At 38.5% G+C, this 21,780-nt stretch overlaps 2 protein-coding genes across 3 annotated transcripts; one reads left to right on the top strand and one right to left on the bottom strand.

Annotated features, from left to right (window-relative positions):
• Positions 1–393: 393 nt before the first annotated feature.
• pdia6 (protein disulfide isomerase family A, member 6) lies at positions 394–8,346 on the top strand. The gene is made up of 13 exons (XM_044376894.1): positions 394–520; positions 854–995; positions 1,871–1,928; positions 2,331–2,457; positions 2,709–2,812; positions 2,927–3,063; positions 3,578–3,692; positions 4,576–4,716; positions 5,645–5,729; positions 5,984–6,056; positions 6,158–6,316; positions 6,419–6,515; positions 7,655–8,346. Exons 1-13 carry the CDS (start codon positions 502–504, stop codon positions 7,724–7,726), a joined length of 1,329 nt encoding a protein of 442 aa, XP_044232829.1. The 5' UTR covers positions 394–501; the 3' UTR covers positions 7,727–8,346.
• On the bottom strand, positions 8,253–19,655 carry hpcal1 (hippocalcin-like 1). Of its 2 annotated transcripts, XM_044376896.1 has the most exons (5): positions 19,315–19,655; positions 16,856–16,926; positions 12,672–13,172; positions 11,478–11,583; positions 8,253–9,014 (listed from the first exon to the last, which is right to left on the bottom strand). In XM_044376896.1, exons 3-5 carry the CDS (start codon positions 13,047–13,049, stop codon positions 8,917–8,919), a joined length of 582 nt encoding a protein of 193 aa, XP_044232831.1. In that variant the 5' UTR covers positions 13,050–13,172; positions 16,856–16,926; positions 19,315–19,655; the 3' UTR covers positions 8,253–8,916. The 2 variants fall into 2 exon arrangements, with proteins under 2 accessions (XP_044232831.1, XP_044232830.1); XM_044376895.1 differs by lacking the exon at positions 16,856–16,926.
• Between the last annotated feature and the right edge of the window lie 2,125 nt (positions 19,656–21,780).

The following is a 21,780-nucleotide window of genomic DNA, read 5'->3' as shown; positions in this document are numbered from 1 at the left end:
CTTTTTAGTGTGTACAGTGACCATCTATAATCTGGGGTTATGATAATAATAACAAATAAACCAAAGTACTTGTAAATGTTGTCCATTTGATGTAGAACTTTTACAGTGTGGTTTTACTTTAAGAGCTGAGTACTTCTTCCTTGACTGAAGGTTTTGATACAACAGTAATTACCGTAGTCTACTTTCTATTTTATTGTTGTCTGTCTATAGTTGTATATAAATGTGTAAATGGACATAATACACGTCGGCATAATGAGAGCTACATGTCATCATTACATCTCCTCTTAGCGCTGTTTGGTTTTGCCCCTTTTCCCTTGTCTTCACCATACCGGTTGCATTAAACTACACGGCGCACGCTGATTGGCTGAGGCGCGGCGTCGCCACCAGCGCACCAATCAGCGTGGGCCACGGTGAGATTCTTCGATCTACTTTTCAGGGAGAAGCAGCGGCAGGTCTGCGTGTGTTGCTAACAGAGGAGGCGAGCAGAGAGCAGCTAAAACCATGAGACCGCTTTTACTTGGTGAGTGACAAGAGAAACAGCTTTTCTACCTTTATAAAACGCCATGTTGGAGAAGTTATTAATAGGAGATGTATTTGACTGCGTTTTGCTAGCCCGGCTAGCTCGAATAGCTAAGTTAAGGTGCATATAACTGTAACAGGCCTCTGTTACCGTTGGATCAATGAATCAAGAAACCTAAATTTTACATGCTGTTACACAAATTGGCAACAGTTCTGCATATAAACTGTATTTAAGTCGGATTGTAGTGTCCCCGGCTGCTCTGTTTTATTGAACACGTTTGAGCATTCTTTGCTGATAGTAAATCTTTTGTTATCTTCATCTCTGCTCCTCCAGGAGTGTTGGGCTGCTCCCTGGTCCTGTCTGTCCATGCCATGTACTCAGCTAGTGATGATGTTGTTGAGCTCACCCCCTCCAACTTCAACAAGGAGGTCATCCAGAGTGACAGTCTGTGGCTGATTGAGTTTTACGCTCCATGGTGAGTCCGTGCAACTGTGGTGGGCATTATTCAGTGGTAACAAGTGTCTCGGAACAACCAAGTAGTGACACAATGACCACATTCAGTATACTAGCATCTTCAGGCTCAGTAATGGTTGAGTCATTTGACTATAAAATGCTTCTCCATGACTGGGAGAGTCAGTGGAGACTAGTAACTTATGCAAAGTTGGTAGCTCCTCCTTGGGTTAGATGGCAAGTACACAGTTTAGAGTACAACCTTATACAAAAGCAATTCAAAGAGTGATTAAAAAACAGTAGAAAATGAGTTTTAGCACATATACAGGCAGACAGCATGCATACATACTAAAATCATCACATTTGAGAAGCTGCAACCAGCAAATGTTTTGACATTTTTTGCTTAATAAATGACTAAGATGATTATATGATTATCAAAATAGTTGCAGGTTTTCTGTCAATCAACCAATCGATTAATCAACTGATTATTGCAGCTCTAAATTTGATAAATTGTTAACTCGTAGCATTCTCAATATATACATATATTCAGTCTATTATCTGCGTTAAAGAACAGAAGCTAAATCATAGACAAGTCTGTAATAAACAGGAAAACAAGTGGAGATGTGCACTCTCCATTTACACATTTAGCAGCTCTGCGCTAAAGGTCTGTACTAGTATCAATTTGCTTACAAGTTTGATCTCCTGATTAAATGAAATGTTTCAGGGCTTGAATAACGTTTATTATATTTCTCATTCCAACTGCTAACCAACCCATGACTTCTGTGTCCATTATAAAACTAGATTACAAACAATAAAAGCTAAAAATATCTTATTACTAAACATCATCATGAATTTGATTTAATATTCACCTCACTGCATCTCCACTGTTTATTACCACAGGTGTGGCCACTGTCAAAATCTCACTCCTGACTGGAAGAAGGCAGCCACTGCCCTCAAGGTAAACGGAACATTTCCAGCCGTCTTGCCGGATACTTTGAATCATTTAAATTTCGGGAAAAGACAACACTGAAGCTATATCACTATTACAAATCTCTAGCTCACAGCTGTCCTCTAAAAATGTGTAGAAGTTTGTGAGAATAACAACAAACGGCGGTGTGAGATGTGAACAGAAATGGAACTGGTCAAATGTTCTCTCACTCTGTCTCAACATACTCATCACCTCTAACTGTATTAATTTGAACCACATTGCTTCTAGAGATGTGAAACAGCACATAAATGTTATGTGAAGGCTCTAAAGTCTTGTTTTTCTCCAGAATTGAAATGAGTTTACAGTTTTTGTATATTTTGCTGTGTTTAAAAATTGAGACAGCACATTCTAATCTGTTTCGGCATCTTTCAGGGTATTGTCAAGGTTGGTGCTGTAGATGCAGACCAGCACAAGTCACTGGGAGGCCAGTATGGCGTCAGGGGTTTCCCGACCATCAAGATCTTTGGAGCCAATAAGAACAAGCCAGAGGAGTATCAAGGTACAGATGAGAGCATCAAGCAGACAGCTTTGTGATTTTGATGTTTGCCTCCTTACTTCACCAAACCCTCTTAGAAAGCTTATCTGAAAAGATAAATCTAAAAAAGAGGTTTGAGTTGTGTAACAGAAGTCAAATACTTCCTTCTTTCTCAGTAAATCAGTAATTTGCATATGAAGCGCTGTATGGAAGTGTTCAGATTGTTGGTGAAGTCACTGGTGAAGTGGCAATGACTGACCTCCTTCATCCCGCAGGTGGACGCAGTAGCCAGGCCATCGTGGATGGAGCCATGAATGCTTTGCGCACTCTGGTGAAAGACAGGATGAGTGGCAAGTCTGGCGGCTCCAGCTACAAACAGGTAGAGGAAGTAGTGAACATGCACATATAGCTTTTAGGTTGTAGTTAGTTTTCACATTGGAAGGATAAAATGTTGACGTGAACATGGTTAAGTAATTCAACTGTCCTCTTGCAGAGTGGTGGAGGCAGCAGCGGGGGCGGTAAGAAGGATGTGGTTGAACTCACTGATGAAAACTTTGATAAGATGGTGCTGGAGAGCGATGATGTGTGGTTGGTGGAGTTCTTTGCCCCCTGGTGTGGACACTGCAAGAAGTGAGTTTGGCACTTGACTGTCTCTGAGATTTCTGCCACTGCCCCAATAAAACGGAGGTTAATAGAATGTTACTTACAGAACTAGAAAGTGATGTTTGAAAGACTAAACAACATTACAGTGTTTCTTTTTGGAAACAATTTCTCATTAAGTCTGGATAATCCACAGACCTCACTGATAACACTTCATTGGGACCATTACTTCAGTTAGAAAGTATTCCTGTTAAATGTTGTAGTCCAGTTTTTAACATCCTTACATTTGAAGATTGTACATTTACACATTAGTAGTTCAGAAGTCAATTCTATTGCTACAAGCCCATATTTGCAACTGAAGATTAAGTGAATTGGTTTATAATTCCAGTGACATTTGTTCGGCTTTCATTGCAGGCATCAAATTATAAGAAAGAATTCCAAACTTGACTTGCAAATTGTGATTTCTGTACTGTGGGATGACTCTTTTTTTTTGAGTATATCATAGTTAGTTTTTCTTAACCATCATCCTGTTCACTGTTTCTAGCCTGGAGCCTGAGTGGGCAGCTGCAGCTGCAGCTGTGAAGGAGCAGACCAAGGGCAAAGTTCGCCTTGGAGCCGTGGATGCTACTGTTCATCAGGGTGTGTCAGGCCGCTACGGGGTGAGTTAGAATTTATAAATAATATTGTGCATTGATGCATAATTCACATGCAAACTACTAGTAAATTGATAAAAGGTGGAACATTTTGACCACAGCTGCTAAGCTGGTCTATCCTGTTTTCAGCTGTAAGTTTAACCAAATAAAATGATCTGCTGTACATGATAAGCTCCTGAGGCTTGTGGTCACAGACTTTTCTGCTTTACATAATGTGGATTTGACCTTGTAAACATACCTGCGTGCACAGTTTGAAATGCTATGTCTCAACAACCAAATAATTGTGGTTTGTAAAAGTCTTCTTATGGGTATGAATGTATCTGTTTATCCAAACAAAGCTATGAAAGTATTTTGGTGGTGTGAAGTCAAGTCATACTAATTATATTAGACTGACTTTGCCTCAGAACATCCAGTCTAGTGCAAATGTTGATTTCTCTTATTAGTGCTTCATTTGATTTATATTTTTTGCTTCATATCATGACGCTACATCTTTAAACTCTGCCACCATGAATTTAGCTGCAGTTTCTTTATTTGCGGTCACATGACAAGATATTGTTTGCAATTTAATGCAATGATCCAAAGCAAAGACTTGGAAGGTCATGCATTTTCTGTATGACCTATGTGTGTCCTGAGACTATGATCAGTCATGACAATGAAGGTCACCTTTATCACCTTTAACATGCGTATTACAGTTGCTTAGCAACTAAACACAAGTTTAATCAGATATTATAACAAATGTAACACCAAATGTCACTGAGTTGTATCACATCAGTTAAAAGACATATTTCCTAAACTGAATCCCTAATTAAATATGAGTATGCAACAGAATCTAAGGCATTATTTACATCCCTAACCCAAAACTGAACATGTATATTCTGTGTGTTTTTAGATCCGTGGTTTTCCCACAATCAAGATTTTCCGTAAAGGCGAGGAGCCCGAGGACTACCAAGGAGGCCGCTCCCGTGGTGACATCATCGAGAGGGCTATGGATCTGTTCTCTGAGAATGCTCCTCCTCCTGAACTGGTGGAGGTTAGTATAGTTGTGTTTTTTCATTTCCATTATTAGACGCATGTATGATTTATGATAGGGCTGTGCGATTTGACAGTATATATCGTGTGACGATAGAAAAATGTCTGTCGTTTCATATTACGCTCTATCGTTTATTCGTTTTGTGTCGCAAATTACACTCTTTAAGGCAATATTTTTTGTCATTTGGAGTCTGTCCATCTTTTGCATGGATTACATTGATAAATGACTCTCTTTTATTGCACTTACCGTAACGTAATGAGTGCAGCTATTGTCAACTCTAGTACTTCACCTGGTTCACTGTCTTTCCTCTGCTCTGCTGTGTGTACAGCACATACACGGAGGGCTGAGCCCCGCCCGCGGTTAAACACAGAGAGCAGAGGAAAGTAACGCGACCATAAATCATAGCAAAACACAGTAGAGACTATGTTTATTTATGTTATTTACCTAATTTATGTGCACTTGTTACATTTCAGCTCAGTGAGAGTCTCTGCTGCATTTTGCTATCATTTATGGTTGTGCTATTCTCTGCTGCTCTCTGTGTTTCACCGCAGGCGAGAAAATTGTGCTATATTGTGATATGTATTGTAATCAGGATATGAATTGACTTATATCAGGATATGAGATTTTGGTCATATCGCACAGTCCTAATTTATAGTTCTGCTGTCTGGATAAGTTCACAAAAAAGGTCTGTCACCAAGCAGGTCTAACTCATAACCTACCGGATTAACTAGGTTTTATACGACCTATTTTAAGCCTGAGCAGTGACCGACAAAAGGAACTGAAACTTTAACACAATATGCAAAAGACATCACATAGCTGAGAACACTGATGGAAAGTCCTGTGCAACAGCTGAGACTGCTTGACAGACCCCACAGAATCCCCTTCACAAAACATTAAATTGTGTGTATTGTAAATGTTTGTCCCTCAGATCCTCAGTGAAGCTGTCATGAAGAAGACCTGTGAGGACAGTCAGTTGTGCATAATTGCTGTCCTGCCACATATCCTGGACACAGGTGAGACCACACACCTCCGGCTCTGACATCTTAAATAATTCAGAAATGTTACATCAAAGCACACAAAATTTAAAAACCAAATCGAATACACTGCACTGAACCTGTTCAGATATTTAATATAAGAACTGATATACTGCATTATTCAATATCTAATCAAAAGCTGCTGCACTAATGAGTGTGGGAACATCACACAAAAGATAAATACCCTTATTATTCATGTATTTCAACCATCCACTGTCCTTGTAACTCAACAGGTGCATCTGGTAGAAATGGCTATCTGGAGGTGATGTTGAAGATGGCTGACAAGTACAAGAAGAAGATGTGGAGGTAAGAATGAAAGTCCAGTCTTGGAATCTTAACGGATGAGTGTGACCAAGAAGGAATGACTAATTATGGCTGTGACTAATGTCCCGCTCTCCTTCTATCAGCTGGCTGTGGACTGAGGCAGGAGCTCAGATGGAGCTGGAGTCTTCTCTGGGTATTGGTGGATTTGGCTACCCCGCCATGGCCGCCATCAACACACGCAAAATGAAATTTGCTCTGCTCAGGGGTTCCTTCAGTGAGACTGGCATTCATGAGTTCCTCAGGTAAGGGGTGCTATTGTCTGCCTACCTTAACAAGGATTAACAGAAAAACATGCATCAGAGTAGACTGACTGATGGCGCTCACGTTGTCCATCTTCTATTCAGGGAACTTTCTGTCGGTCGTGGCTCAACTGCCACGCTGGGAGGTGGGTCCATGCCCAAGATTCACACCGTTGAAGCCTGGGACGGCAAAGATGGACAGGTGAGTTGGAGCACTAGTGGTGTGGTGAGGAAAGTGTGTGCGCAACAGAACAGTGATGCAACAAACCTTTACCTATTCATGACTTCCTCCATATACAATACTATAAACATCTGAGTATTGTTAAGAAACACTATATTAAGCAATATGGCGATTGGAGTGTAACCAGTAATCAACTGTTTTCTTTCTCATGAAGTTAAGTCAGACTTGTAGTTATTTCCCGAAAATTAAAAAGAAACCCAAGTGTCAAAATAACATTTGTTTTTTTTTTTTACATTTCTGATGATCTGACCAGACTTAAGAGTCTATGGCCTTGTTAGCAACTCTGTACTTTGGTACAATGGTGCTTGCAACTAACGATTATTTTCATTATCGATTAATCTATTTATTATTTTCTCAGTTAATTAGTTGTTTGGTCTACAAAATATCATAAAATTGGCCGAGGTGATGTCTTCAAATGTCTAGTTTTGTCCTGACCAACAGTCCACAACCCAAATATATTCAATTTACTATCACAGAAGACTAAAGAAACCAGAAAATGTTCACATTTGAGAAGCTGAAACCAGAGAATTGGGACATTGTTTTCTTAAATAATCACTCAAAATGATTAATCGATTATCAAAATAGTAGGCAATTAATGGTGCTACCAGCAGGTATAATGTTTACCATTTTAGTTTAGCGAGTATTAATTAGCACAAAACTCAAAGTACAGCTGAGGCTGATGGGACTGTCTTTAGTTTTGCAGGTGTTGATGATAGTGCTACATTAGAAGTTATGGTGTCACCAATGTTAAAATTCATCCTGAGGGGGACAAGGATGTCTGTACTAGATTTCAAAGCAATCTAATCAAAAGTTATTGAGATTTTCTCTTAAAACCACAAATTTCAGCCTCATGGTGGTGCTGGAGGAAAAGTCAATGAATCATCAAGTTATCAAAGGATATATTGATCAATAGTTGACATGTTTTAGTCTAGAACAAAGTGGTGGACTGACAGACCACATTACTACATTGCTATCCCTAGAGTCATGCTGCTGGCGTGGCTAAAATGGGGGATTAGGAATCTACTACCTGGTTACAGTAAAACTTTTCTTGCCTATACCATCTTTTCTGACCATGTGTCTTCATTTTATATCATTCTCAGCTTCCTGTGGAGGAGGAATACGACCTCAGTGATGTAGACCTGGATGATGACTTTGAGAAGGATGAGTTATGAGCTCAAGTGGGGCGGGATCTGATCCAGACTGGTTTGGTTTGATCTGGTCTGGTCCTGTGCGACCCGCCTCCCCTCTCCTGTGGACGAATGGGAGGCCAGGCCGCTCAGTTACTGAAATACTCCAGAAAAGACACATGAGAGACACCTGCAGTTTCTCACATCATCTTTGTCAGTCACACAGGGACAGGAAGGGGGGTTGTGGGAGTTGTGTCCCTGGAGTGAACTCTGCCTCACACACCTGCTGAACGTTAGAAGCTGCATATTTATACGGCCGCTGCCAGCTGAGGAGAAGAGGGAGGAGGTTCTGAATGTGGCATTTTAATTGTTCATTCGAGTCTTTTTCAAACATTTTTCCCCCTCCCCTCTTCAGCCACCCTCAAGCACCTATTTTAAGATGTGGACTTGTCAAAGTAACACTTCAATGTCCAACCTGATGTGATTAAATTTTTTTTTCTCTCTCTTTTTTAAACCAGTGAATGAAAATCTTGGTGGATCATGTCTGTCCAGGACAAGGGGATACTGTGGGACTTCTTGTGTAGATTTTTCTTACACGACTTTATTTCAATTGTGTGAAAACAAAATGACATTTTTGTTAAAAAAATAAAAAGGAATAAAAACAATCACTGCCTCCGTATTCACGTAAACTGTTACAATATCAGAAAACGCATATCACTGAGCGCATGCAATACCAAAGGCATACAGAGCTTCAGAACACCAACTTTAGCTACTGTTGATATCCTGAACAACAATAAGCCATTTTCAACACATTTAAATCAAAATATACGAAGTGATTTTAATTAGTTTCCTCTTAATGTAACATAATGGGAGTCATAATACTTGCAAGCATATATCCAGTCAGTATAATAGAAGATATGGCACTTCACTTATGGAAAACAAGTAAAAACCATGTCAAGGCAAGAGCGCTTTGGAGAAGAGCAACTACAGGGAATACCTCAACTGAAAGCACATCATAGTCCACAGAAAAGGAGCCACATTGACAAAAGAAGTATCCATTAATGTAAACATTAAGACATGGAGTGTTTTTTTGTTTTTTTTTAAATGACAGGATCACATGGTTCTCTGGTGAGGGATGTGTGTGGGATGATGACCAAGCTTCTATCAGATCAGATGAACAGCATAAAACTGGATGGGTGTAGGTGGTGCATGTGTGTGTGTCATTGTCTCTGTCCTCAGAACTGACGAGAGGCTCCCTGATCTGACTGCAGCAGTCTGACAATGGACGGGTCGCTCTTGGCACCTTTAATGAACTCCTCCAAAGACAATCTACCTGCGGAGCAGAGACCAAAAAAAGAATTTCCGTCACCAGCAGTCGAACATGTGACGGTGGTGTGAATCATGCAGTTACAGCACTCTAACACCCACAAAAAATCAACAGAAACAAGTTTGATGTTCCTTTTGAGTTTAAAATTAAATCACCGCTGTCCTAGATAACACAGTACAGGCAACTGTTTGGAATAAATTAGAATGAACTTAAATTACAGTTTTCCTGGATTGCTTACACACTGTAATTGGGCCTATTAACTAAACATCCCAAACCATGACGCCATCTACCAAAAGACCCATTTCCCAAAACTATAAATACTGTTCCCGTTTTCAGTCATGTGCTCATTTAGAAAGCACTGGAATTCAATGTCATTAACTCAAGCCATCACAGCTGGAACCCAATTAACACACAGTTCCCCAGGTGAAAATAGATAGATAGATAAAAGGGCCACGGGTCAGTTCACTTGTTTAGGAACAATGGATCCACAGAGACCTGAGGCAGAATAAGTGTGATTTCTTTCTTTTTACTGTTTTTTTTTTTTTTTTTTTTTTTTTTACATAGAAATACATACATAGAAATTATTTTACTGTATTCTATGTTCTTTATCAGTTGGATATTTTTATAGTAGATTAACTTTTTCACTAAATTTCTGTTTATTTTACTACAGTACATTGAGGAATTAAAAATGTTGAAAATTTATACATGTGTTGTGTCTTTATATAGTGTTCATCATGTAAAGAGGTTGTTCTGGGGGAAAACCATAAGGACCATTATTTATTGCAGTAACAGGTTTTTACAGTAGTGTTTTGAATGGATCTCACCAGTGTGTAATAGCTATGTAGTAGTGTTTGTGTATTTGATGGCTTTTGTGTGATGTCTGATGGCAATGTTTGGTTTAGATGTAAGATTACATGGTTTTTGAGTGGAGAGTATGACGTTTGTAAAGATGAGTTACGCATTTGTGTTTAGAGTTTTGGGAAATGGAGCATAATTTCAAGGAATGTGTCTTAGCAATCGATAAAAAACTGTAATACTTTTATGACAGAATGATTCAGTTGTTCATACCTGTCGAGTCACGTCAGCCAGCAGGTGATGCTGTTGGGTTATTTACATGTAATTCAGGAACTCTTTAGGTGTGTTGATTTGCATTTTAACACTACAGTTTTTGTAACTTAAAAGTCATAATGTCAACTAAATATTTAACAATATTAATGAAATTACAAAATCATAACATTAAAACACAATATGAATAAAATATTTAAATATATATACTTTTACGAAAGATTTCTATTATGTGGGTTTCTGGGGTTCTTGTCTCACCAAAGGTATTTTCTTTGGCAAAACATTTTGGAAACAATTTATTAAAAGATAGAATGCATGTAAGTGTATTTTATATCTGTAATAACTTTGTTTAAACACAAAATGATGATGTGCTTTAAAGGGTATTAAAACCAAATGAGCAGCATTTAAATATTGACGTATTGATTATTTTGATGTCAATCCCTAGCAGAATGCATTATTTCACCATTCTAATAGTTTACTACTTATATCTATTACACAGTGCATTTCCCACTAAATGCCAAAGAATCTTTCTATCTCAATCTGTCAATCTTTGAGCATCAAATCGTGAGCAGTGCAAAGATCAAAACTGGCAACAAATAATGAGAATAACCTTTGTCACACAGCATCTGTGCATATTACATTAAAAATGAGGTGTTTTGGAGTTTTGGTAGATCTACCCTTCACAGCAGCTGTAGCCGTAGGCCTGCTCTGTGGTACCATGTGATGCTATAAATCTTGAGCATGAGACAAACAGTTTGACCTTCAGACTTTCTGAACCTTCTGCTTCAAAACAAACTGAGCTGCCCACCCTCATATGAATAGCGCTAAATATCTCACTGAGACGAGACGTGTCAAATACGTTCAAAACAGTAAGACTTGGGAAATACTTAAGTGCAAATCACATGGGTGTACTGTAGCGTCACCTTTTCACACTAAATGTCAAACTACAAGCATCATGGTGGCTCAGCAGGCTCAGTTGCAAACCATGATGCCTTTTAATGATCTTGTGAGTCATGTTCATGTTATGTCATGTTGTTATACGACATCCTATTTCTATCTTTTTCCTGTTGCTACTGACTAATCTACTGTCTTTATGTTATGGTTTCTTTCCATCTAGCAGATTATAATTTATGGTCCATCTGTAATTATGTAAACTTTCTCCTAACAAGTATAACTGAGTAGTCAAACCATGTTAGTTTACTTTTGTTTTTCAAAAGGTTGCACTCTGAGTCTTGGCGTATCGTTAATTTGCAGTAATGAACAAGTAGCATCCTCATAAAGCATCTATAAAAAGTGCTTTTGGTCTGCGACAAACTCTAGTGCCAGCTGGTTATGATATACATCTCTTCAAAAGAACATGTATTTACATATTTTAAGTTGATTACAGTAAAATATCAGTCTCACCATCATTGTCAATGTCCATTTGTCTGAAGATCTTATCTGTCCGTTTCTCTGGTGTTGATTCATCTTCAGGCATCTTCATCACTGATGACACCATCTTGTAAATTGCCTACAGAGGAGGGAGTTTTTCCTTGTTATGTACCTGTTAATTTTCTTGATTAAAGCTTTAAAGCAGCAAAAATGGAAAAAAAACAGTTCTCTCTTGAAATATTTGTTACATCTTTGTCTAAATGCTTTGACCTGTTTTCTGTGGCTTCTTTGTAATGATGGTGTGCTGGCAAGTGAAGCTTATCCTGCTGTTACACTCACTGTAAGTCGCTCTGAACAGGCGTGTCTAATGCATCTATTTGTATCTTGTCAAGCTACACATTTCACATCATCTAAAGGTCTCTGGCCTTGATGAGAGAAAATATGTTTAACTAAAAAAAAAACAGAGCATTCTACAATAACAAAAGCACCGATGCTTTAGCTTTTTTTTCACATTCATTTGTATCCACAAACACAACGGACTGAGCCAATATTGATATGGCCCTGCAGGCTGCTAAGCTCACCATATTGGAAGAGTAAATATAGTCACGCAGATAAGAAAAAACAGAAAGGGCAGCCTGCGTGATGTGAGGTGAAAATATCTTATGAATTCAGACCTGCAAGTGAATTAGCCTGTGGGCTAAAATGCATATAACACTAGGAATATGAGCTCAAATGATCAGTATATAAATACAACATTTATTAGCAACTATTTTGACAATTGATTTGTTTTTCTGAGTAATTTATCAAGCAAAAACACAAAACAATTCTCAGTTTTAGCTGATCAGATGTGAAGATTTGCTGCTTTTCTTTGTCTTATGTGATAGTAAACTAAATATCCGACTGTTGGTCGGACAAGACATGACACTTAAAGATGTCAACTTGGGCTTAAAGAAATTGTGATGGGCATTATCCACTATTTTCTGACATTTTATTGACTGATCAATTATTGCTCCCTCAAAAGAAAATTTTGTTTTAAATTTACCCTCCTCCTACTTAAAACATTTCTAATGTCAGCTACATTTTAAGATGTGTATGAAAAACATGAATATTTATCTTCAGTGATGCGGAATAAAGTTGACTCCTAACACAGATTGAAGAAGAGCTTGGTATATACAATACATATCAATAAAGAAACCATATTAAGTAGGATGAGTCTCATATCCTCACCTGAACTATCTCCAGCATCTCTGCCCGGCTGATGTATCCATTCCCGTCCAGGTCGTACATGCTGAAAGCCCAGCGCAGCTTCTGCTCCAGCCCGCCACGAGACGTCACGCTCAGGGCGATGATGAACTCCCTGAAGTCGATGGTGGCGTCACCGTTTGTGTCAAATGTGCGGAAGACGTGCTCGGCGAACTTGGAGGCATCTCCGTAGGGGAAAAAGTTGGCATAGATCTTCTTGAACTCCTCCACGGTCAGGTGGCCAGTGGGACAATCCTTGAGGAAGCCACGGTACCACTCCTGCAGCTCGTGGTCGGTGAACTCTGTGTTTTCTCTCAGGTCGTTCAGGACCTCGGGCCGCAGTTTGCTGTTCTGTTTCCCCATGATGCAGCACTCTCACAGGCAGGCAGATAGCTGGGCTGGTGTTTCTACCTTCTCCCTTTAGTTCTCCACTCTCTCCCTGCGCTTCTGCTCTCCACGTCGTCGACTGCTCGGCTTCCTCTGCTCCTGCAGGAGACCAACAATCCTCATTAATATCCTTGTGTGAATATCATCAATGATTCATGGGTTCAATAAATCCTCTCGGTTTGCAGCAATGTTTTATTATAAAACATGTGCTGAAGATGCTTCTCAGGCAAACAAGCTGAGGCATGAATCTGGATAGTTAAGACAAAAACACAGATAATACTCAGATGTCATGAGGGCAGCATGTGTATGTTGGGGTGGATGGCCTTGTCTCCGTGGATACAGTATTAATCCTCTGGCACGGTGATAATTTATCGACCCCTCACTGCAGGGTAGAGGGACAAGTGGCATTGTAATTCTCAATAAAGCCACTTTCTAAAAGGTCAAGCTGATACTGACTGTTGTCACTGAGAAGACCAGACATTAACCTCCAAATGTAATCACAACCTCTATGTGAAAATAATATTTGGATTGATTTTAATCATGTCAACAAACATGATGGCTAAAAAATACCAACGCAAACAAGGACACCGAAGCATTCGACCACCTGCGCCTATTCACCTTTGCTTTCTGTGGTTTGTCTAAATTCTGTTTCCATGGTTATATTCTGCAAAACCAGTTTATTCATGTATGCAGGGGTATTCATGATTGGAGATATGAGGATGCATAAAAACATCACATCCGGAATAAAACATTGCAGCATAATAACTATTAGATGGGACACTTTGTGCATGCAGACCGCTGATGAAGCAAAGGGAAACATGGGAGTGTTTGTAAGCAAAAAGGTTATGACATTTACAGAGAAACTGTGTGTGTATGTGTGCATACTGATTTTTTTTAACTTAACAAGGGTTGGTAATGGCAGACTTTCTTTAACAAATAACAAGAAAACTTAACAAGAAAACATCTGCATAAAGACACAAATGTATTGGCAATTTACGTAAGCATGAATTAAATCTCTCTGATAACATCAAACATTTGCAGTATCAACCATGTAAAAAAACTGTATTTCATAAGATGTTTGAAAGTGGGTCACCTTTGATGTGTGCCTTTGTGTGAAAGATGGAAATAGATAAATAAACAGAACGAAAGAGAGAAGGAATAGCCATTTTTGTAATAGAATTTAAAAATATCAGGAAAAAAAAAGGTCTAAGGAAGAAACTGGCAAAAACCTGAGCTAATCTTTTACAACATGTATCTGGTAAAGTGTGAGTGGGAGGGACAGAAAGAGAGATGTGCGGGGGCAGGGAGGAAGAAAGAATGGAAAAAGTATGACACATAGAAAGAAAACTATTTCCAGCTATACTATGTGAGCTGCTTTACTAATACCTGTGGTTAAATACATAAAAATCCTTCAGAATAACACCTCTACTCCTCTGTTACCTCTAATGAATTTATCGGAGGGAGAGAGACTTATCATCCTCATGCTGTCTCTCATTCAATCATTGAAATCCCATCCTTCATGTGTTATTGGCACCAGAACCACTCTGTCTGGCAAAGAACAAATGAGAGCAGTGTGAATTTGGATGAGGTCTTTTCTGTACACCGATGCCCTTATTTCTCGTAATTGTCACAAGGCTGTAATTTCCTGCAGTTTCATGAATCGCAATCGCAGTAACATGGGAGGCAGGCCCGGTTCAAGAGACAGCCAGTGAAACAAACTCCTTACAATGTTGCTCAGGCTTATAGATGGAAAAGAAATCAATTCAAACTGACACACGACACATCAATAGAGTTCATTTTCAATCTCCCTTCTCTTATTGATGCTCATTATATCGCTGACTCCAGCAATGGGCAGGGCATTTCCATCTAGGTTTGAATTACTGGAGGATGTCAAAAATAATGTCATACCCTTCTTGGACGAGGTTCAACATGTTTTGTTTTTTTTACCAATAACAGTTCCATAATATTTAATTGCTATAATGTTTCATTCCAGATTGTTTCATCGTTTTCTTCAGAAGTGTTCAAAGAAGTAGAAAAACAGGAAAATCTGCATCTCATGCAGACAGCAGTATGCAGAAAACATGTTTCTTAAGTGAACAAAAAGAACGACTTGTTTCAGTTTCATACTGATTCATACTAATTGTAAACAGCTTTTTTAGAGATTCAGATTCTAGTGTGTTCTCACTGGTTAAGTGACAAAATATCAGTATATTCAAAGCAGTTAGGATGCATAGGAAACACTGTTGATGGATACTGTTCTCGCAAAGTTCAACAAACAAAGGAAATAGAGGAAAAGCTCCAGAAAGATTTTGGAAAGATCTCTGAAAACTTCACTGTTTGTGAAGTTTAATTGGCTGTCAAATCCCAAAGTCACAGTTTGTTTGAAATGCATCAGTGCACGTAATTAATCAGTTCCTGTTAATATAAAACAGATTATATTATATTAATGTATCTATGTGTGTATTTTTTGTATTAATGGCTAAAACTGTATGACAGATAGTATGTAGTACATATCATATGGAATCAGTGTGTAGTATGGGTTTGGGATTCACTCTGAGAGGCTGCTGTGTTCACAGTATGTCAGATGAATGGGAAAGATTGGAAAGATTCCCATGTTCAGGACTTGCAAGAATTCATGTCATCTGACAACTCAGGAAGGTTGTATGATAACTGAGTCTGGTCATATGAAGGTTTAAAATACTGTGTATTGACAAAATTACATAATATCCATTAAATTTGATGTGAGGCAGCCATGTTTGTTTGGTTTTCAAGCACATAAAAAGTCTTTCAATCTGCTTTGAGCTAAATGCTAACGTAAGCATGCTAACAATAACAGTGCTAACATGCTTATGTTTAACAGGTATAGTATGAATGTTGACCATGTTAACCATCTTAGTTTAGCATGTTAGCATGCTAACATTTGCTAAATAGCACTAAACACAAAGTAAATCTGAAGCTGAATGTCATTAGTTTTGCAGGTAAATTAGTCATAAATACATAACATATTAGACAAACTATATTTTAATTTTAAAAAAGGTAAAAATGATGTCTTAAAAAAGAGAAATTGCCTTTTATTTGATTTTAACAGAATAAATGACAAAAACACACACAAGCACAAGCTACAGCAGGATATTGTGTTTCCTTATGCTACTATGTAATAAGCTTGTGAACATTATGGTGCAGAAGTGATCCACTAGAATAAGGTGAAGCTCACTTGTGAGAATCTATTGCCATTAGCTCCTGATTGTGTTTAACTGGGCTACAGTATAAATCAAACACTGCCCTGCAGGCCTGACCGTAGTCCTTCCGCTCCAACATGCAACAGGATGAGGAAGCGGCAGCAACCTCCTAAGCTCTGGGTCACATGGACTTTTCCAGGACAGCTCAGTGTGCAGGCTGAGCTGGAGCAGACATAAATATGGGCGTTGCTATTTATTCCTCCAACGCACGAACCCACATGAAAACCCAGAAGATTCCATGCTGGAAGACGGAAAAGTGCTGCCCTGATGTTTCAAGGAGCTCCGAGCCCGAATGACGAGTTTACTTCCAAGTAGAAACAGTTGTAATTTGGAGGGAAAAAAAACAGCAAAACATTGTGTATTCTGGTGAAGAGATTGTTAGCTAAAATTATACAAATATACTCGGAGATTATGACTCACAAAGAGTTTTACAGATTCCACTGACCTCTGAAATACGCTCATTAATCCTAAAACTAAGCTACGAATCCCCATTTGCAATTAGGGCCTATTCCATATTCATATATACATTATTTACTGACTTACTTTTTAGTATAACAGAGAGAAAGTAGGGTGATCTTGGAGCATTTGATCAATGATTTGATTTGATCTGATTTCTGGGAAAGAAAAAGCAAAGAGTTGCCTTTTAATTGTTGCTTTAATTAAATATGACATATTGCTGTAAGAAAACTTTTTAATTGATTGTTGGTCTCTGTGGCTTACTTTGTTTCCTGGTGCAGAGACTGTTACTGGCATCAGAAGACTGGACAATTACAGCTGTATGTAATTCTGTTTGTGCTCATAAAATGTGGTATCTATATATGCACACAGGCCTGCATTTGAGACGTCACGGGATGTTTTATATGTTTTCACAGTGGGGGATTTTGAATATGGTCAGAAATAACCTCTAGATATTGCTCTGACATCTTATGACCTATTTTGCAGAGAGAATGATACACTCTTGCTTTGACTGCTGGAGTTTCATTAAGTTTGTAAACTGAACATTGCCTGCGAGCATTTCTTGATACACAACAGCCTCTCCAGATTGCCATTCCACGTTCAGTGTTTGCAATTCCCCTCGATTACACAGCAACAGTCTCTCTCCTTGTCCCCAACCCCCATAACCATCCCTGTGCTGTATGGTCCACTTTTTTTCCCTGCCTAATGAGTCTGTTTCACATAGGCTACAGTGCAGCATGTAGCTATCCCCAGCCCCAAGGCTACAGTGTGTATCCTATAAACTTCTGACCAGGCAGGTTTCACTGCTGTTTGCCAAATAGGCCCACCTCATTTCCTAGGTTATGGATTGTCACAACAAAGAAAGGCTTTATTCATTTCCCAGATGCTCGTTACTTCATCTATAGCAAAGGACAAATTCCAAAGACAGTCAGATGAAGTAAGATGAAGGGCGTGTGTTCAGTCACATGAAGGAAGTTGGACGGCTAAACTGCACATTAGCACATCCATAAAGAATGACAAACAGCTGATGGAGTAAATTACGCTTCTGCCAGAACATCTGTTAGTGAGTGTAGGAAACAAATGATGACTTATGTCAATGTTTACATTTTGAAGAAGGAACATGTTTTCTTTTTTGTGGCAAACAAACTAAACTTTCTGAATCAGCTGGATAATTTCCAAATGTTCTCCTAAAATAGAACTGGCTCTACATTTCATGATGTCAGAGGTCACATGGAACAGTTCCCATCGTCAACCCTGTATAAACACGACGGAGAAAATATTTTTCATGCTGTCTGTATCGCGCCTCTTTTGAATGGAATGTAAATCAAACAAATTGATATGGTTGGGCGCACAGAGAGAAAGCAGAGTTCTCATTTTATTGTTGCACAGCAGCCTGAAGTACTGCGTGCTGGCAACTGCTGTAAGACTGCATGAGGAGGGTGAGGAGTTAATTGGTCCAGTGTATGAGGAAGAAAAAAAGAGAAAATGAGCTCTTCGCTTATTCTCGCTTTCAGCGCTGCTTCATGACAGTCTTCTCTGAACTAGTGTCAGAGAAAATCACGCAGTGGATCAGGATGAAGTCCCCTGACACACCAGTAGTCAAGGCAACAGGATAGTAGTGCAAAGGCTTATGAGAGGGAGGCAGTGTAACTATCAATCTGGGGCACAAGCAGGGCAGGAGATATAACGAGAAACAAGAACATTTTGTGTGTGTATGTGTGTGTGTTTTTTCAAACGAAAACCTTATTTTCCACAGTGTTATCCACAACGACTTTATAAATCATTGCTTGATACTTTCCAGCATACATGTTGTTATAATTCATATTCTAAATGTAAGTGTTTGGGAGCAAAAGTTTACTTTCATTTTAACAGCAAGTTGGTTTCCTGCATTTTTTCTAGGAAGCACACTCTTGACATGTTGGCTTTGGTCTTGTTAAAAAACTGGAACAGTAGTGTTGAAATTAATGCACTGGCAGGCATAATTATGGCAAGATACAACATTTTTAGGGCTGCATTGTCCCATCAGAAAAGGAGACTGACACACCTTTAGCTTTAGATCCATGTATGTTTTACTTAGGGCACACTGATGACTATATTGTAATTAAAAATGACAAAAATAGTTACTGAAGTGTTTCCACATATATGATGGATTTCGTCACAACACAGCTTTATTATTTTTACATGTGATTATGCATACTTATTTTCTATATCATGATGTACCTATATCAATATTATTATCATGATATTTACAACTATCACCCACTCTGTCTTCAACTAAATATATAACTTAAATAAATACGAATTACATTTATTTCAGAATGTGTTTACAGTATGTTTAAAGCTACTTGCAAACTGCATTGAAAATGATAGATTTTTTCCTACTTTGAAACACTTGTAACATAACCTCATGTGTAGGTGAGATGTAGGCTGGTCTTGTTTGGGTGTAACCCCTTTAACACCCTCTTCTGTCTTGGGGAAACTGACACAGCAGTCCAGGACAGACTTACCACTGGAGTATTTTTTACAATTAAGTCATGTAAACTTACCTCTTTAGGCGTAAACGTTGTTTGTGAGTCTTTCGGTTGAAAAGTCCACTTTGGTTAAGTCCACTTTCCCACTTTATGTCGTCACCAGCAGCCTAACTTCACCGTTAACTTAGCCTCACCTAACACCTCCTCCAACTGATAAAACTCAATGAAATCCAACACGACAATTTAAATGCTGGGGTGAGTTTAACGGCCGCCAAACACTTACAGAGAAAGAAATAAGATACGGAGTTTGACCAAGTAACGTCGTTTCTTAAACGCTAGCTTCTTAGTCCTGCCTCCAGTTCCCGATGTAGCGGCTTTATCATTTAGTGGAAGATGTGGCACAGAGCTCGGTTTTCATCCGACTCTTCCAAGTTACTACTAAAGGGGTTCTTTTCTCTTTTAGGACGATTGAACGTACTTCGTCCGGGCACTGTGGTGCTGAGCATACATTGTGTTAATACAGAATGCGAAAATGTGCCATAAATACATGTAACCGTTACTTAAAACGCCTTCAGTATAATTTTCTGACTTTTAGTTTAGGTGTAGTACTTCCAACCCCCCCTACACACTGAGTAGATCATTCCACACCCGCTCGCTTCCATCGTAGAAACGGTCGCAGCAGCGTCCTGTGGAAAATTATCACTGGGGACTATTATTAGCCCCATATCTTAAATAAACGGCTCACATTTGAGGCAAAATCTTGAAACTTGGAGAAGCACCAAGCAAATGAACCCAACATACATAAAAGCCCGCAGAAGTTCATTTACAAAGCCACTACTGTTTGGTAATTCTATACGAGATGTATGATTAATAACTCAATTATGTATAGCATCCTATAAAAGATGATTTTATTGGTTGCTATTATTATTGTGATGCCTGAAAATAACAAAAAGTGGCTTCAGGATATCAACAAAATCACTACAAGTTCTACAAACACACAGAGGAAAAACAATTTAATTTACTATTATACATGTTACATTTCATTTCAACCTACAACCACCAGCATCATTATGTATGATAAATAAAAATCAAATGTAAACTATTTTATCCATCACAAGTCTCTCTTATGTTGCAGTACAAGCCGCACTAGAAAGCAGTGGTATTACATAATCAAGTTATTTTCATCTTTTTTTTCCAGTATGACTTCTTTCTCAGCCTCTTTGAAGACGTATATTCACCCATCAGCACCTGTGACAGTAACTCCTCTTCTGTAGGCTAAAGTGACACAGCAGGCACGGTGGTGTGTATGTCAGCATTTCAGTGAGTGGATAAATAATTAACTGTGAGTGTATGCATGTGTGTGTGTGTGTGTCTTCCTGAAGCCTGACACCTGTTTCTATAAGCACATGGAGTGTTTATCTCTACCTAAGAGTGAGTACAATGAAGACTGGAGGGGGTTCGAGGCAGTGATAAAGTAGTCTGAGGTTGCTTCTGTTGTTGTTGCCAGTTTGCAACTTAATACTGTCACAAGCCTGCATTGTTGAGGTAATGCGGATGAAAACATTGTTGTAACTCCCTTTTAAAAAAGAACTACAGGATCCCTTTCATATATTTGGACTTTATCTTATACATGTTAAATCATTCCAAATATTATAATACAGTAAATACAGTTAAAATGTTAATCCCACAAAAGTCATACTGTAAATCTGTATGTGAGTGTTGTTATCAGGGCATCACAATCAAAAATTCAACATGACTACAGAGACTTCACAACATCAGTTTGAGCTTGTAAACAGTAATTGCACAATGAAATAAACAAAAATCTTAACTCAAGGTCCACTTACTAGCTTTTTCTGAAAGCTTTTTCTCAGATGAAGACTGTGAGATGTAATTGATATCTCTGGCAGAAGCTAGTCAGTGGACTCTGATGTTCTACATGTTGATTGTTAACCTTTTTCACACTCACTGGCATAAAATGTTACTCTAAATAGTGAATAATTGTAGTAATGAAAATTGTTACCTTTGCTTCAGAATATTGAGACAAAATTGTCTCTGTGACAACTGGACAAACTCCATCTGTGGAAGAAAAGTGTGATAGTAGTTGAAAGTTCCAGGAAAAAGTGAGATAAGTTTCTCTCTTTTTTTTTTCTAAAAGCCTTAATTGTTTTTCTAACTAGTTACTATTTCCCTCCAACAGAGGCACTGTTGTACAATCTATTTTGTCAAGGAAACGCAGTAATAGTGGATAGTCGACAAATAATACACACATACATTAAATCAAAAATCATCATATTTTACAAAATTAAATTCATCATTACATTTACATCTTTAACTTTGCACTTTAGGCATCAAGATGATGATTTAATCCAGGACAAAAGTTTAAATGGACTGAGCAAGGATTACATTTCTTAAGTCTTGCTCAATGACACTACAACAGAGCATAATGGCTGTTTCTAGGAGTGAATCTGAGACACTGTATGAAGAAGAGGGACAACTTCTGTGTTATTCTGCAGAAATGTATTAATCCACTAGAGGCCACTA

Source organism: Thunnus albacares, chromosome 16 (genome assembly GCF_914725855.1).
Source record: "Thunnus albacares chromosome 16, fThuAlb1.1, whole genome shotgun sequence".
Lineage (NCBI taxonomy): Eukaryota > Metazoa > Chordata > Actinopteri > Scombriformes > Scombridae > Thunnus > Thunnus albacares.
This window is presented reverse-complemented; position numbering and strand designations above follow the sequence as displayed.

Bases quoted from the DNA above. Each gene is read 5' to 3' on its own strand.
- hpcal1 (XM_044376896.1), bottom strand. From the start codon at position 13,049: ATGGGGAAACAGAACAGCAAACTGCGGCCCGAGGTCCTGAACGACCTG. The intron at 11,584-12,671 runs GTGAGGATATGA...CCTCCTCTGTAG, and splicing joins AGATGCTGGAGATAGTTCAG to GCAATTTACAAGATGGTGTC. The intron at 9,015-11,477 runs GTGAGACTGATA...TCTGCTCCGCAG, and splicing joins AATGGACATTGACAATGATG to GTAGATTGTCTTTGGAGGAG.
- pdia6 (XM_044376894.1), top strand. The intron at 1,929-2,330 runs GTAAACGGAACA...GGCATCTTTCAG, and splicing joins AGGCAGCCACTGCCCTCAAG to GGTATTGTCAAGGTTGGTGC. The intron at 3,064-3,577 runs GTGAGTTTGGCA...CACTGTTTCTAG, and splicing joins TGGTGTGGACACTGCAAGAA to CCTGGAGCCTGAGTGGGCAG.